Source organism: Hemitrygon akajei, chromosome 21, assembly GCF_048418815.1.
Source record: "Hemitrygon akajei chromosome 21, sHemAka1.3, whole genome shotgun sequence".
NCBI lineage: Eukaryota > Metazoa > Chordata > Chondrichthyes > Myliobatiformes > Dasyatidae > Hemitrygon > Hemitrygon akajei.
Window position 1 is genome coordinate 65,550,337 of NC_133144.1, and position 16,621 is coordinate 65,566,957.

Consider the following 16,621-nt stretch of genomic DNA (forward strand, 5'->3'; position numbering starts at 1 on the left):
TGTGATCTCAGGATTGCTACCCATGCCACATGCTAGTGAGTCTAGAACTAGGAAGGCTATATAGTTTAATACTTGGCTAAGGAGTTGGTGTAGGAGGGAGGGCATAAGATTTTTGGATCATTGGGCTCTCTTCCAGGGAAGATGGGACCTGTACAGAAGGGACGGTTTGTACCTGAACTGGAGGGCAACTAATATCCTAGTGGGAAGGTTTCATGGTGGGGTTTAATCTCGAGTTGCAGGGGGATGGGAACCAGAATGCCAAAACAGTTAGTGGGGAGGTAGTGGATACAGATGTTGGTAAGATCTCAGACAAAGTTAGGAATCAAAATGTTCAGTATGGTGTAACAAAATCGAAAAAGGTGAATACAGGCCAGAAGGTGGTGTAACTGAATGCACACGGTATAGGGAGTAAGGTAGATGAACTTGCAGCACAGTTACAGATTGGTAGGTACGAGGTTGTAGGCATCATAGAATCATGGTTGAAAGATTATAGCTGGGAGCTTAATGTCCAAGGATACACATTGTATCAGAAGGACAGGCAGGAAGGCAGAAGAGGTGACATTGCTCTGTTGGTACAAAATTAAATCAAATCTTTAGAAAGAGTTGACATGGGGTCAGCAGGCGTTGAATCTTTGTGGATAGAGTGAAGGAACTACAAGGGTAAAAAGACCCTGGTGGAAGTTGTATACAGACCCCCAAACAGTAGTAAGGATGTGGTCTAAAAATTACAATGGGAGATAGAAAATGCATGCCAAAAGGGCAATGTTACAATAGTCATGGGGGACTTCCATATGCAGGTAGATTGGGCAAATCAGGTTGATGCTAGATAGCAGGAGGGGGAGTTTCTAGTGTGCCTACGAGATGGCTTTTTAGAGCAGCTCATGGTCGAGCCCACTAGAGGATCAGTTATTCTGTACTAGGTGCTGTACAATGAACCAGTTGATGGAAAGCTTAATGTAAAAGAACCCTTAGGGGCAAGTGATCATAATATAATATTCTGCCCGAAACATCGACAGTACTTCTCCCTATAGATGCTGCCTGACCTGCTGCGTTCACCAGCATTTTGTGTGTGTTGCTTGAATTTCCAGCATCTGCAGATTTCCTCGTGTTTGATAATATGATCAAACTCATCCTGAAGTTTGAGAAAAAGAAGCTCAAGTCAGATGTATCAGTATTACAGTGGGGTAAAAGGAATTACAGAAGCATGAGAGAAGAGTTGGCTAGAATCAATTGGAAAAGAACACTGGCAGGGATGATGGCAGAGCAACAATGGCTGGAATTTCCGGAAGCATTTCGGAAGGCACAGGATATATACATCCCAAAGAGGAAGAAGTATTCAAAAGGGAAAATGACACTGTTGTGGCTGTGCACAACTACACATCAATTAAATAAAACCACACACTGGTGTATTCACATTACAGCGAGAGAGAGAGAGAGGGAGAGAAAAATGTGCATGCACAGACAACAGATCAATCAATACGTAGTGCTAAGGGGTATTGCTCTAAAAGAAATAGATCCATCCATTACACTAACTCCCCCTTTAGATTAATGCAACTTAAAACTGTAAATGTAAAAACCTTTCAATTTCACAAATCCATATTCCAAATAAGCATGCTTTCACAATTCCAATCCATAACTAACTTCACAGTTCTAAAGGTTCAGTCTTCTGGTTGGTGCTCTGTTTCTTTCAGGATAGTGTCTCTGGATCTGTGATGTGGCATCAAGTTTGGTAGGTGTTTTGTCTAAGACAAAGTTCTCGGTTTCCAGTGTCACGTTGTGGTCAGTGACATAATCATCACTGAGAGGTAAGTCCGGCGACTGTAATGTGTCCATCTTGTTGGATGCAAACGACTCAGGTGTGTCCTTCAGTTGAGCATCCAGTATCTGGTCCACGTGACGTCTCCATGTCTGATCTCCAACATCCACTGTGTACATCAGTGGTTCAGTTCTTGTTGCTATCCTGGTGTGTGTCCACTTGTCTTCTTGGTAATCACACACAAGGACTCCCTGTCCAATCTCGAAGCTCCTTGCTGCTTCACTTGGCAACTGGCTGAACCGTTTATTCTGCACTTCCCTTCATAGATCTGGTTTCAAGAGTCTATGCAAGATTTCAGATTTCTGTTCATGAAAAGCATTGCAGGTGTTTCATTTGTCCTTGCATGAACAGAGTTCCGATATACAAAAAGGAATTTTACTACCTTGTGCTGCAGAGAAATGTCCATCTCTTTAATGGACATCTTAAAGGTTTGGATAAATCTTTCAGCTAACCCATTCGTTGCTGGGTGGTGAAGAGCTGACTTGAAATGTCTGATGCCATTTTTCTTCATGAACGGTCTGAATTCTTCTGATATGTATTGTGGTCTGTTGTCACTTACAATTGTCCTGGTGAAGATAGGCCTCATCACAGAGACAGTCTTTGCTGAGCTGTTTGACTTCATCGGTATGACCTCCGGCCACTTCAAATAGGCAGCCACGGCAATTAGAAACATAGAGTCCATGAATGGCCCAGCAAAGTCAATATGCACCCTTTGCCATGGTGACAACGGCCAATCCCATGGGTGTAACAGTGCCTGTGGGGGTGCATCTTGAACTTTTTACCATCCTGAACAGCTTTTGGCCAAGTCTTCAATCTGTTTACCTATTTCTGGCCACCACACATAGCTCCGGGTGAGACTCTTCATCTTGACCATACCCAGGCGTCCTTCATGCAGATTCTCTAACACTCTGGTGCACAGTTTAGAGGAAATCACAACACAAGATCCACACATCAGAGTTCTTTGACATACCGACAGTTGGTCTTGTCTCACTGAGAACTCTGGAAACATCGGGCTACCAAGAGCTGGCCATCCTTGCATGCTGATTTCATAGACTTTCGACAATATCAGGTTGTTCCCTGTTTCCCCTTGTATTTCAGAATTTGTTACTGGGAACTGGTCCACCAATGCAGTGTTGAGTATTTCTCCTGGGTCACAGTATGAAGACTTCTTTTCTTCAGATGCCAACAGTGGAAGCCATGACAAGCCATCAACGTTGCTCTGTTGTTTGGTAACCTTGAACTCCATGTCCTAAGAGTGGTATCCTCAGAATAGTACCCAACATTATAACTGGTTAGCAGTCTTCATTGTAATTCCCTTACTGGGATTGAAAATGGACACAAGAGGTTGGTGATCTGTCACTGGTGTAAACTTTTGTCTGTTGAGATAGTGGTGGAACTTCTTTATTCCCCATACAAACTAAAGGCTTCTCGGTCAATCTGTGCCTAGTTGCATTCTGTGCTCATCAGTGATCTTGAAGCAAATCCATCCTTCATAGTGTGTGACAAAACAGCTCCAATGCCATCACACGCCAGTCTAATGGGCGGGGATGGGTCATAATGGGTGAACAGTTCATGTGATGTCATTATTCAGATTCAGATTCAGTTTATTGTCATTTAGAAACCACAAATGCAATGCAGTTAAAAAATGAGACAATGTTCTCCGGAATGATATCACAAAAAAGCACACAACAAAACAGACCACACAAGAAAAACCACTTGACGTTTGGAAATCCCCAATCCAGAGTCCGGAGAGGCTGCTGCGTATCAATATCGCGCTACCATCTTAGCACGTTCCCTGGAAAGGAACTCCAAACCCATCAAACAAAACAAGACTACCCAGACACACCAAGTCAAGAGTCAGCACTACCACCCAACAAACCAAAAACCTACACAAAACCACATAGTTATAGTTAACATTTAGTTGCAACAGTGCAGGCAATACCATAATTGATAAAAGACTAACTGACAAAAACCACATAATTATAACATATAGTTCCAACAGTGCAGAGCAATACCGTAATCTGATAAAGAGCAGACCATGGCACGGTAAAAAGTCTCAAAGTCCTGACAGCCCATCATCTCACGCAGACGATAGAAGGAATAAAAACTCTTCCTGCCATGATCCTCCAGCGCCGCAAACTTGCCAATACAGCCCCCTGGAAGCACCCGACCACAGCCAACTCTGAGTCCGTCTGAAAACTTCGAGCCTCCGACACCGAGCACCATCTCTGCCAAGCACTTCGACCCCTGCCCCGGCCGCCAAGCAACAGGTAAAGCCGAGGATTCGGGGCCTTCCTTCCGGAGATTTTTCAATCGCACAATAGCAGCAGCAGCGAAACAGGCGTGTCAGAAATTTCACCAGATGTTCCTCCGTGCTTCACCCGTCCGTCTCCATCAAATCAGGATTGTACACGGCATCCTACTTGACAGATTACAGATATTCATTCCGAAGTGGCCGCTGCACGCTGCTGCATCGCGCCGCCAGCTTTCTTTGTCTCTTTGTTTCCTTAAATCGTCTTTTACATCTTTCTGACCATTCCCACTTTGTTCCTGTCTGTAACAGTGCATTCAATGGATGCAGCACTATAGCAATGTTTGGGAGAAACCAGTGGTACAAGTTTACAAGGCCTAAGTATAACCTGAGTTGTGACTCCTTTTCCTGTTTAGGTGCCTGCAGCCCTGCTTCAATCTTCTTGTGAATTATGTAAGCCATGCTTGTCAATGACATGTCCACAATATGGGATTTCATTCTTGAAAAACTCACTTTTCTCTCTCTTTGTGCACAGACTGTACTCACTCAGCCTGCTAAGCACTTTACCAAGGTTCTGGAGGTGCTCTTTATAATTTTTGCCAGTCACAATGATGTCATCAAGGTAACGTTGTGTTTCTGGGATACCTTGGAGCACTTGGTCCATTGCTCTTTGCCAAATTGCTGGGGCTGATGGGATGCCAAAGATGAGACGATTATACTAGAACAGTCCCTTGTGAGTGTTGATTGTGAGGAACTTCCTGCTTGACTCCATTTGCAGATAGGCTTATGACAAGTCATAACCTCTTTGAAAACCTCTCCCAGCCTGCTAAAAATGTAAAAATGTCTTCTATTTGTGGCAAGGGATACTGCACAGTGCGCAGCACTGGACTGATGCTCACCTTGAAATTCCCACATATATGAACAGCTCCAGCCTTCCCTTCCTAGACCTTCAGGACAATGTGTGTTGACCCAATTACTCCACACAACCTTGGAGAATTCCAGATGCTTCCAAGTTCTGAAGATCAGCATTCTCTTTAGGATGTAGTGTGTAAGGCACTGGACGTACTTTATGGAATCTTGGTGTTGCTGTTTCATCCAGTTCAATCCTGGCCTTCGTGTCTTTGAGTTTACCAATCCCCTTCTCAAACACCACCTCGTTAGCATTAAGTCTCTGGTTAGTGCTACGATTTGGGCTGCCATTGTCTGATCATACCACACTGAGAGCTTTGATTGAGTGCCAGTCCAGTTGGATTTTCCTCAACCATTCATATCTGAAAAGTTCTGGCTCTCCACTTTTCAGTACAAAAGCTCTAACTGTTGTGTTTGGCCTCCATGCCACACTTACTTTCAGTTTGCCTTTGGGAGACACTTTTTTGCTTGTGTATGTCTTTAACATCACTGAGGTCTTTTCTAATGTTATCTTAGAAAACAGTCTGTTGTAGTCAGCCTCTGGAATTATGGAGAAAGTTGACTCTGTATCCAGCTCCATTTTCACCGTTACACTGGACGCATCTACTGTGACCCAGATGATTTTGTGATCTGCTTCAGTTATACTATGCAGTTGTAGGCATGACAGTTCACGTTTGTCAGACTCTATGTTGTCTGATTCTGTTTTACATTTGGTAACTTTATGCATTTGCTTAGCTTTGTGTTTGAGACTTTCCACTCTGTTGTGCTTTGTGTCTGCCTTGCACACTTTCCTTCTGTGACCTTGTCTGTGACACATTCTGCAGACTTTTTCTTTGAACCAGTCATTTGCATCTTGGGAGGATTTGCATCATCAATACATTTTTGGCTTTTTGCACCATTCAGGGACAATTTGTGCATTTCACATTCTAACCTCCTTTACTGTAGTCCTGCTGTAAGGTGTTGTACATTCTCCCCATGACTACATGAATTTCCTCCACATGGTAATGTTGAGACTTTATAAAGCACCGGTGAGGCCTCACTTGGAACATTGATAGTAGGTTTGGGCCCCTTATCATACGAAGAAAGTGCTGAAACTAGAGAGGGTTTCAAGATGGGGAGGGCTCACGAAAATAATTCCAGGATTGAATGGTTTTTCATATGAAGAGAGTTTGATGATTCTGGGCTTGTATTCACTGGGATTCAGAAGAATGATGGGCATCCTTATTGAAACCTAACAAATGGTGAAAGACCTTAATAGAGAGGATGTGGAGAGGATATTTCCTATGGTGGGAGAGACTAAGAGTAGGGGACAAAGCTTCAGAATAGAGGGGTGTCCTTTTAGTACGGAGATGAGGAATTTCTTTAGCCAGAGAGTGGTGAATCTGTGGAGGCCAAGTCTTTATTGATAATTAAGGCAGAGGTTGATTGACTCTTGATTAGTCCGGGCATGAAGGGATTTGGGGTGAAGGCAGGAGATTGAGGCTGAGAGGAAAATAGGACCAGCCATGATGAAAAGGCGAAGCAGATGCAATGGGCCAGGTGGTCTAATTATTCTCCAATAGACCAATTCAGATGATACAAACATAATTTAGATTCAGATTCAGTTTATTGTCATTTAGAAACCACAAATGCAATGCAGGTAAAAAATGAGACAACGTTCTCCAGAATGATATCACAAAAAAGCACACAACAAAACAGACCACATAAGAAAAACCACATGACGTTTGGAAATCCCCAATCCAGAGTCCAGAGAGGCTGCTGCGTTTCAATATTGCGCTACCATCTTAGCACGTTTCCCAGAAAGGAACTCCAAACTCATCAAACAAAACAAGACTACCCAGACACACCAAGTCAAGAGTCAGCACTACCACCCAACAAACCAAAAACCTACATAAAACCACATAGTTATAGTTAACATTTAGTTGCAACAGTGCAGACAATACCATAATTGATAAAAGACTGACAAAAATCACATAATTATAACATTTAGTTACAACAGTGCAAAGCAATACCGTAATCTGATAAAGAGCAGACCATGGCACGGTAAAAAGTCTCAAAGTCCCGACAGCCCATCATCTCACACAGACGATAGAAGGAAGAAAAACTCTTCCTGCCATGATCCTCCAGCGCCGCAGCTTGCCGATACAGGCCCCTTGGAAGCACCAGACCACAGCCAACTCTGAGTCTGTCCGAAAACTTCGAGCCTCCAACCAGCCCTCCGACACCGAGCACCATCTCTGCCGAGCGCTTCGACCCCAGCCCCGGCCGCCAAGCAACAGGTAAAGCCGAGGATTCGGGGCCTTCCTCCCGGAGATTTCCCGATCGCACTGTAGCAGCAGCAGCGAAACAGGCATTTCAAAAGTTTCACCAGATGTTCCTCCGTGCTTCACCTGTCCATCTCCATCAAATCCGGATTGTACACGGCATCCTACTTGACAGATTACAGATATTCATTCCAAAGTGGCCGCTGCGCGCTGCTGCATCGCGCCGCCATCTTATCGATATGAAACCATGATATTTAAACCATGATCTTTGGAAATTGCCAACAGGAGACTATTATTGTGGAGTATTGTGAGCAGTTTTGGGCAGCTTATCTGAGAAAGGACGTGTTGGCATTAGAAAGGATCCAGAGGAGGTTCGTGAGAATGATCACAGGAGCGAAAGGGTTAACATATAATTGGTGGTTCTAGGCCCTGTACTCATGGAGTTTGCAAGAATGGCGGGGTGGGGGGAATCTCATTGAAACCAATCAAATATTGAAAGGTCTGGATAGAGTGGGCAGGATGTTTCCTGTAGTGGAGGAGTTTAGGACCAGAGGGTACAGTCTCAGAATAGAAGGGTGTGGAGGAACAGAGATGAGGAGCAATTTGTTTAGCCAACAGTGGTGAATCTGTGGAATTCTTTGCCACAGAAGGCTGTGTAGGCCAAACTATTGGGTATATTTAAAGCAAAGGTTGAGGGGTTCTTGCTTAGACAGGGTGTCAAAGGTTACAAGGAAAAGCTAGGAGAATGGAGTTGAGAGGGGGATATTAAATCAGCCATGATGGAATGATGGAGCAGACTTGATGGGCCATTCTCTTGTGGTGCAGCTGGGAGAGGCACTGCCTCACAGCGTAGGAGAGATTCAAGTTCAATCCTGACCACAGGTGCTGTCTTTGTGGAGTTTGTACACTCACCCTGTGACAGTGTGGGTCCCCGCCCTCCGGGTGCTCTGCTCTCCCCTCACATCCCAATGTCATGCAGGGTGGTGAGTTAACTCAAAAGTTAAAAGTAATTTTATTATTATAGTATCAAAATACTTCCTCAAGATTCATTTTCTTGCAGGCATTCACAGTAGAACAAAGAAATACAGTACTGTGCAAAATTCTGAGGCACGTATATATAGCTAGTGTGTTCAAGACTTTTGCACTGTCCTGTAGTAACTGTAGGCATTGCATTGTACTGCTGCCACAAAAAACATGACACGTGAGTGATGATAAATCTGATTCTAACATGGAGTCTCTGTTGTGGACCGAGAGTGGGAAGGGGTCAGGGAGAGGGGAATCACGGTTGGGAAAAGGGGAAGGGAGAGGGAAGTACCAGAGAGACATTCTGTAATGATCAATAAACCCATTGTTTGGAATCAAATGATCTTGCCTGGTGTCTCAGGGCTGGGTGTGTCTGCACCTGTGCCACCCCACACTACTGACACTCCTTCTCTGTCACCTGTCCCACACCCTTCCCATGACACTCCACCCTCACCATTCCCAACATCCTTTCCTCCTGCCAGATTTACAAACTTGCTCTCTGCTCCACATTGACAAATACAGTGCTGTGTAAGAGTTTTAGATACCTGTGTACAAATAAATGAGTGAATAACACTGAGAACATGAGTTGTAGAGACTTGAAAGTGAGTCTATATTCTGTGGATTGAGGTGAATGAAATTATCCACACTGGTCCAGGAGCCTGATGGTTGATGGGCTGTCGGATTCCGAATGGGCAATGAACCTAAGTACACTACCTCACTATTTTTATTTTGCTGTCTTTTTGCACTACTCATTTAATCCAATTTATATACAGTAGCTTTCTGTAATTAGTAGTGTTTTATTATTATGTATTGCACTGTACTGCTGTTGCAGAACAATACATTTGACGATATTAAATGGGATTCTGATTCTGATTTTGAACCTGATAGTGTGGGTCCCAGGCTCTTGTACTTCCTTCTTGTATCCTGTAAATTTCCCCATGTTTGGGGGGGAGAGGTACAATCTGGGAGATGGTTGATGGGAATGTGGGGAAAATTGTAAAATCACTTCAAATCCCCCTTCCCCTACCCACCCACTCTAACCCTCGCCTGGCCTCACCTATCACCTGCCATCTTGTATTCCTTCCCCTTCCCACCCACCCAACCCCTCGTCTGACTTCACCTATCACCTGCCATCTTGTGCTCCTTACCCTCTCCCTTGGGCTGTGGGAGGAAACCTAAGCATCTGGGGGAAACTGTCACAAAGCCGGCAGACTCCACACTGACAGCGCTGGAAGTCAGCAGTGAACCTGCGTCTTTCCGTCTGTGAGTGGCCCCACTGTCAGCTGTCAGCCCAGATGTAGATGCTTTATCTTTTAAAATACGAGTTACTCTTGTTTCTTAAAGTCTGCCTGAAATACAACATCATATAATATTTTTTGGGAATCTTGAGTATAAAACAATGTTATGTTCCTTTCAGGAAAATCTGTGATCCAGGTCTTACCTCCTTTGAACCTGAAGCACTTGGAAACCTCGTGGAAGGGATGGATTTCCACAAGTTTTATTTTGAAAATTGTAAGTACGCAATTTCCTTTTGAAATGCAAATAATGGTGACTTTCTTCCAGACCTGAAGTCCATTGATTTCTTGAATTAGTATTTACTTGATCATTGGGGGTGGGTCAAAGGTTACGGGGAGAAGGCAGGAAAATGAGGTTGGGAGGGAAAATAAAACAGCCATGGTGGAATTCGAAGAGCAGTGGGCCAAATGGCCTAATTAGACTCCTATGTCTTATGGTGTAATAGGTCCCGAGTCCAGCACTGTCCATCTCACTGCATCAAATAATCAACTTGTGGGCAAATTGAGAAATGTCAAAAAGGTTTATTCTTCACAAAAAGATTTGAGGTTAGTTCATGGATTGAAGTTATACAGAGCAGAACAGGGGACAAAGAGAGGAACAAGGTTTTTCAGCCCACAGTATCATGTTGTCAGATGAAACTAATACTCTTTGCTGTACCTGGTCCATATACAATGTTCCCTCTGATTTTTATTTACAACACTACAGTATTCAGCAGAGGCTGAGAGCAGATCTGATTGGGGTTTCAAAGTGCGAAGTTCAAAGTAAGTTTATTGTCCAAGTACATATACATCACCATACACTACCCTGCGATTCATTTTCTTGCAAACTTTCACAGTAAATACAAGGAAACATAACAAGATCGTGAAAAACCACACACAAGATGGAGAAGAAACACACACACAACAAACTGAGCAAATACAAAAAGAAAAACAAACAAAATAATAATTAGTAAATAAGCAATAAATATTGAGAACCTGAGATGAAGAGTCCTTGAAGGTGAGTCCGTAGGTTGTGGGAACAGTTCAGTGATGGGGCAAGTGAATTTGAGTGGAGTTATCCCCTCTGGTTCAGGTTGAGGGATGATAACCTGGTGGTGTGAGTCCTGAGGCTCCTGTACCTTCTTCCTGAGCAGAGAGCTCGACCTTGATACTGGGGTCCTGATGATGGATGCTGCTTTCCTGCAACAAGGTGTTCTCAGTGGTTTATAAGATTATGAGAAGCACAGATAAAGTAGACAGACAGTTTCATTTTCCCAGGGTTGAAATGTCTAATACCTGAGGACATGCAAGGGGTAAATTCAAGGACAATGTGCAGCACAAGTTTTTTTACACAGGAATTGGTGGAGGCAGATACAACAGGAGTGTTCAAGAGGCTTCTAGACAGGCACATGAATGTGCAAAGAATGGAGGGATATGGGCATTGTGTTGACAGAAGGGATTAGTTCAGTTATGTATTTAAGTGCTAGTTTAATTAGTTTGGCGCGTATTTGTAGGTTGAAGGGCCTGTTCCTGTGCTATACTGTTCTGAGTTCTAGTACTTTTCTCCTTTGTGTCTGAATAGACATACGAAAACTTTTCCAGGTCTTTGAGTTCCCAGAATGCTGGAGGAACTCAGCAGGTCAGGCAGCATCTACAGAGAGGAATAAACAGTCGACTGGCCTCTTGAGATCCTCCAGTATCGTGTGTGTGTTGCTCAAAATTTCCAGCATCTACAGAATCTCGTGTTCAGGTTTTCAATTTCCACACTTTTCCACTCCCTCAGTGTTGTCGAAGAACAGTAAGCCGATCCACACTACAATTCTCAACCCTCACGTTCATCTAATCGGAGAGGATGCCGCGTGCATCGCCTACATCCGCCTAACGCAGTTCATCGACGGCCAGGGCAGGCCAAGGACCACACAGTCGGAGGAGACCCGAGTCTGGCACCGTCGCGAGGGCAGGTGGCAGAACATACACTTCCATTGCTCAGGAGCCCTCGCCGCTCCACTCCAGTGAACACCCTGTGCAGGTAAGAGGGCTTCCCCCCTCATCCTCGGCAGTAGGGATGTAACAGGGGTGGGACGGTAGTGTTGCAGTTAGCGTAATGCTATTACAGCACCAGTGACCCTGGTTCAGTTCCTGCCTCTGTCTGTAATGAATTTGTTCGGTCTCTTCATGACTGCCGGGGGCTCCGGTTTCCTCCCACATTCCGAAGACAGGCCGGCAGGTGAACCGGTCACTGGGCTGTAACTGGGCAGCGAGGGGTCACTGGACCAGAAGGGCCTGTGCTACGGTGAAGTATCTTCAAATAAAACCGAGAGAAGAAACTTGGGCCTGCCAAAGGAATTAGAAACGAAGAGAGAGACTGTCTTGGTTTGGGTTTTTTATTTGGGAACAGGAGGCTTTCCTACTCTTTCCAAAACATTCCTGCAGAAAGTTCTTGCCTGTCTGACCTCTCCCTATAACTCAGTGCCTCACGTCCAGGCGGCATCCTTGTACCCATTCCAGTTTAATCACAGCTTTCCTGTATCAGTGTCATTAAAACTGGACACAATACTCCAAGTGTGGCCTCACCAACCTCTTGTACAACTGCACCCTGGCCTCCCAACCTCCATACACAATGCCCTGACTGATGATGGTAAGCATACCCGATGCCACCTTTCCCTCCCTGTCTGCCTGTGCCTCCACTTTCAGGGACCATGCACCTGAATTCAAAACTCCCTCTGTTCTACATTACCCAGGGCCATGGGTATTTACTATGGAAGTCCTGCTTTGAATCTGTCCAAAATTCTGAGAGTCCTAGAACAGCTTTCTCTTAGTAGAAGGATAAGAACTGGGACGGCAAATATTGGATTTTGGTCACGCAGCGCATCACAGGATGATGGATGAAGGAACTGGGGAAGGGGGATGGTGTGGAGGTGGTTAGAGTCGTTGAGTCCGAAGGCAGAGACCCCAGAGTTGAAGCCCGTGGGTCAGTTTGACTGGAGGTCAAAGGCCAGATGTCTGCAAGCCTGAGGCCAAGGACTGGACGTTGAAAGCTCAAGTCTGTGAATTTGAGATTTCAGAACTAAGGACTGGGGGTCTGGAGGCAGCCTATCATGGGGTTGGAGGCCTGTCTGTGTGTGTGAGTGGGGAAAGGTCTTGGTTCGTTGCTGATGTTGTTCTGATGAGCACAGTGGGCATGCTATGTTCTCACTGGAATGTATGGTGAGCTGCCCCCAGCACATCCGTGGCTGTTAACGCAATCAATGCATTTCACTGCATGTTTTGACGTACACATGATAAATAAATCTGAATCTGAATTCTGAATGCAGAGTGAAAACCCTTGTCCTTTTATTTCAGCTTGGAGATGCTGGAGTGGACTTCTCGTCTAAACAGTGGATTGAAGCCGATCACTGTCATGGTGAATTCTTGAAGACCAACAGCGCCATGTGCCAGCCTGCATGTGTATGATGCTGTGGTGGCTGACTATTTGTTGTTTCCATGGATCCATCGTGTTTGTTTCTGCTGTATGGGAGATGTACAGATAAAAATGGCTGCTGTATATGTTCCTGATAACTCTAGTCTGATAGCAGAGGTTCGACCGAAATAGAGTCTGAACCCATTACTTGCCAAAGTATGGAGATCCGTCCTTTAAACTTAAACTAGAAGAAACTAAAATAAATCATTAAAAAATTAACAGGTTGCAGTAGTGCTCAGATTTTTTTTAAAAAAACAAGTATGCCATTCTTGTCAAGATTTAATCGAGATTACATTAACTCTGGACCGTTAATTGTCAGTCTGAGAGTAATGTTGTTACAGTAAGCTCAGTTGAAGAGTGGAGGATGCCTCTGCTCCTTCTGTCAGTGAGAGGTAAGGCATAAACTGCTGAACCACTAACCTACTTGCAGGTTGATGAGCAACATATGTTGAAACTCAAAAGGCTAAGACTATGACCTCGCTGCTCTGCAAAACTGTCTGAGACACACACACAAAAAATACTTCTAGGTGATCGCATTTTTAATCTTCTCTCTCTCCTGCCGATCTATTGCAAAGTGAAGCTGTGATCTCATTTATTGAAATGGACCACACGTAATAAAGTATTCCTTTCTCATCTGTTCACATTTCTTCCAGTGTTTTTCTGCAGCAAGGTTAATATGAATGTATAATATTGAAGTTTTTTGTCGTGCCTAAGTGCAGTAATATTATCTTTGGTTTTACACAAAAAAAAATTGCATCCACAGGTTTGCAGTATGTTGTAATCTAGTTACTGATCACAGCTTTTTTGAACTGTCTGGTGGTTATACTCTGCCTTGTGTCTTTGAGGTATGGTGTAGGTGTATATAGCCAGATAACCTTATTTTAATGAGAGTACAAGATCAAACATGAGACGCGCGGTGTTGGCCTTTCTCAACATCGCTGTGCTGCTGGGAGGAAAACTCGTCACCCTTGGATAAAATGGTCACAACGTTTAAAACATATATGCAGTTTTACAGAGGTTATGCATGTGTTGTTGTCGGTCAATATTTTCACTGTACGTGTTTACTTGACAAAAAAATAATGATGTACCTAGTTCTGCATCTTTAACAATCTTGCACAGTCTTGGACAGTATGTACCACATAATTTAAGCCTAAGCTTGATATGATAAATTCCTGTTTAAAAATAAATTAATTAATTGCATTGTTACTGTATCTTATGGGGCTAATATCTTATAGTTTTAATTGAGGCAATCGATGCAGAATTTTGCATGATATATATTACAAGGAAAATACCCAGTGTTTGTTTGTTATGAATGTTGGTAGATCTTCATAGCTTTGTTACTATAGGACTTGATCTTAAAAAAAGTATTTAATAAAATGAATACAAACTATTGCATCTTGTTTTAACTGCAGCGTTTTGTGGATTGTCTACCCTTAAGCCTGCGTGAATTTGTCGTCAAAGAGCATTTTCAAAATGCGATATTCAGTGTTTTCAGTTATTTCATTTAATGAGTCACAAAATATGTGAAACTGGACGTTAAACTTCTCTTGACCTAAACCATCTCCCAGTCTGTGTCTGGGTTAGCTCTAGTTTAATCAGAACTCAAAAGGCAAACACGCCCAAAACCTCTCCATTCTTAGCCTACCAGGCCTCCCTCCCCACCCCACCAGCCAGTCCTCACATCATACCCGAACTAGTCTCATGGAGAGTCGATAGCACAGAAGGTGACTGTTCATTCCATTGTGTCCATACTTTGCTCTGCTTCAAACTGCCCACTGGTCAGTTCCCTTGAATTTAACTGTACAGGGTTATCCTCACCGGGGTTTATATTGTCTGTCCTTAAAAGTCCCAGGGCTTGTTTTATCCTCACACAGCATATCTTCATCAACATTTAGAGGAAATCCTGAAGGAGGAACAGTCTTTATTCAGATGTGAGTCTGGTTGAAGTCCTTTACACAGACAAAGGTAAAATTTAGACTTTTCATTGGTCCGGATCAGAACTCAAAAGCAAACATGCCCAAAGCCAACATTCCAAGCCAACCAGGTTATCATCCCCACCCCACCCCACCACCAGCCCTCCCATCATACCTGAACCAGTCTTATAAAAAGTCAATGGTACAGAAGAAGGCCATTCAGCCCATTGTGTCATGCTGGTCAAAAAGAGCAACCTCACAAAGTTTCACCAATTTTGAGACTCGATGCTTTCAGTTACCTTTTTTCAATGTAATCTGTTTCTGTGTGTCTAGCACTTTTAAAGAAAAAAAATAAACACGCACTCTGTGTACCTATGTGTGTCTGTTTTCTGTCTCACCCCAGTGCCTGTCTGTCCCACCAGCTGAGCAGAGCCTGTAATCCCTGAAGTGGGCTGGTCACACTAGTGTGGAGTTTTTGCAGAACACTCAGTATTTAATTCAGCAATTAAACATTTTGCTTCAGGAGTTTTAACAGTATTGCCAACAATGGACTGGAGTGCAAACACAAACATTCTCATGAATTGGTAGACCATGTTCATTAAACTGACAGATCCTTGAGAAAATATTTATTTATTTTTATTTAGAAATACAGCGTGGAACAGACCCTTCCAGCCCAAAGGTCTATGCCACCAATTAACCCATCTATTTAACAGTAGTTCAATCACAGGACAAATTACAATGTCCAATTAACCTCCTAATACATACATCCTTGGACTGTGGGAGGAAACTGGAGCACCCAGAGGAAACCCACATGATTCATGGGAAGAACGTACAGATTCCCTACAGATGGTGTCGGAATTAAACTCTGAGCACGGAAACACCCAAGCTGTCATGTCGCTGTGCTAACCACTACCGTTATCAGCCCAGCTCGGATTATTGTGACAGACGGACCAGGCTGATGGAATAAATCTTACTAGGAACCCAAATGGATTTTTAACTCAGCTGGAATTGTTTGAACTGCAGGATTTAGTGCTTCCTTGTGAATTGGTTGTACCTTACAGGATCACTTAAGTGGTGATCTGTGACCAGGGAAACTCCTCACAGTATTGTTTACAGCCACCAAGAAGGCAGGAACATGGAAGCAGATGAGTTAGGGGCAGGAGATCGGCCATTCCTCCCTTGGGCCTGTTCTACCATTCTATACAAGCCTAGGCGATCTTTCACTTCACCTTCTCCCCATGTCTCTTGATTCCTTTAACATAAAAAAAATGCTCAAGGAGCATTTTATTAGGTACCCCCTCCACCTAATAAAGTGACCACTGAGTGTATGTTCATGGTCTTCTGCTGCTGTAGCCCTTTCATTTCAAGGTTGGATGTGTTGTGCATTCAGAGATACTCTTCTACAAACCACTATAGTAACACATGGTTATTTGAGTTACTGTTGCCTTCCTGTCAGCTTGAACCAGTCTGGTCATTCTCCTCTGACCTCTCTCATTAACAAGGTGTTTTCACCCACAGAACTATCGCTCACTGGATATATTTTTGTTTTTCGTACCATTCTCTGTAAACTCTAGAGAATGCTATGCATGGAACTCCCAGGAAATCAGCAGCTTCTGAGATCCTCTAACCACCCCATCTGGCACCAACAATGATTCCACAGTTAAAGTCACACAGGTCACAGTTCTTCCCCATTCTGATGTTTAGTCTGAAC

At 43.7% G+C, this 16,621-nt stretch overlaps 1 protein-coding gene across 6 annotated transcripts in view; it reads left to right on the forward strand.

The window, feature by feature from the left end:
* The window catches only part of camk2g2 (calcium/calmodulin-dependent protein kinase (CaM kinase) II gamma 2), a 450,178-nt gene extending 434,897 nt beyond the window's left edge, over positions 1-15,281 (forward strand). For all 6 annotated transcript variants that reach the window (XM_073025628.1, XM_073025630.1, XM_073025629.1 and 3 more), the window contains 3 exons: positions 9,681-9,775; positions 11,321-11,566; positions 12,880-15,281. In XM_073025628.1, the coding sequence (XP_072881729.1) occupies positions 9,681-9,775; positions 11,321-11,553 (328 nt within the window). In that variant the 3' untranslated portion in view covers positions 11,554-11,566; positions 12,880-15,281. The remainder of the gene's footprint in view (positions 1-9,680; positions 9,776-11,320; positions 11,567-12,879) is intronic.
* The last annotated feature ends 1,340 nt before the right edge of the window (positions 15,282-16,621 follow it).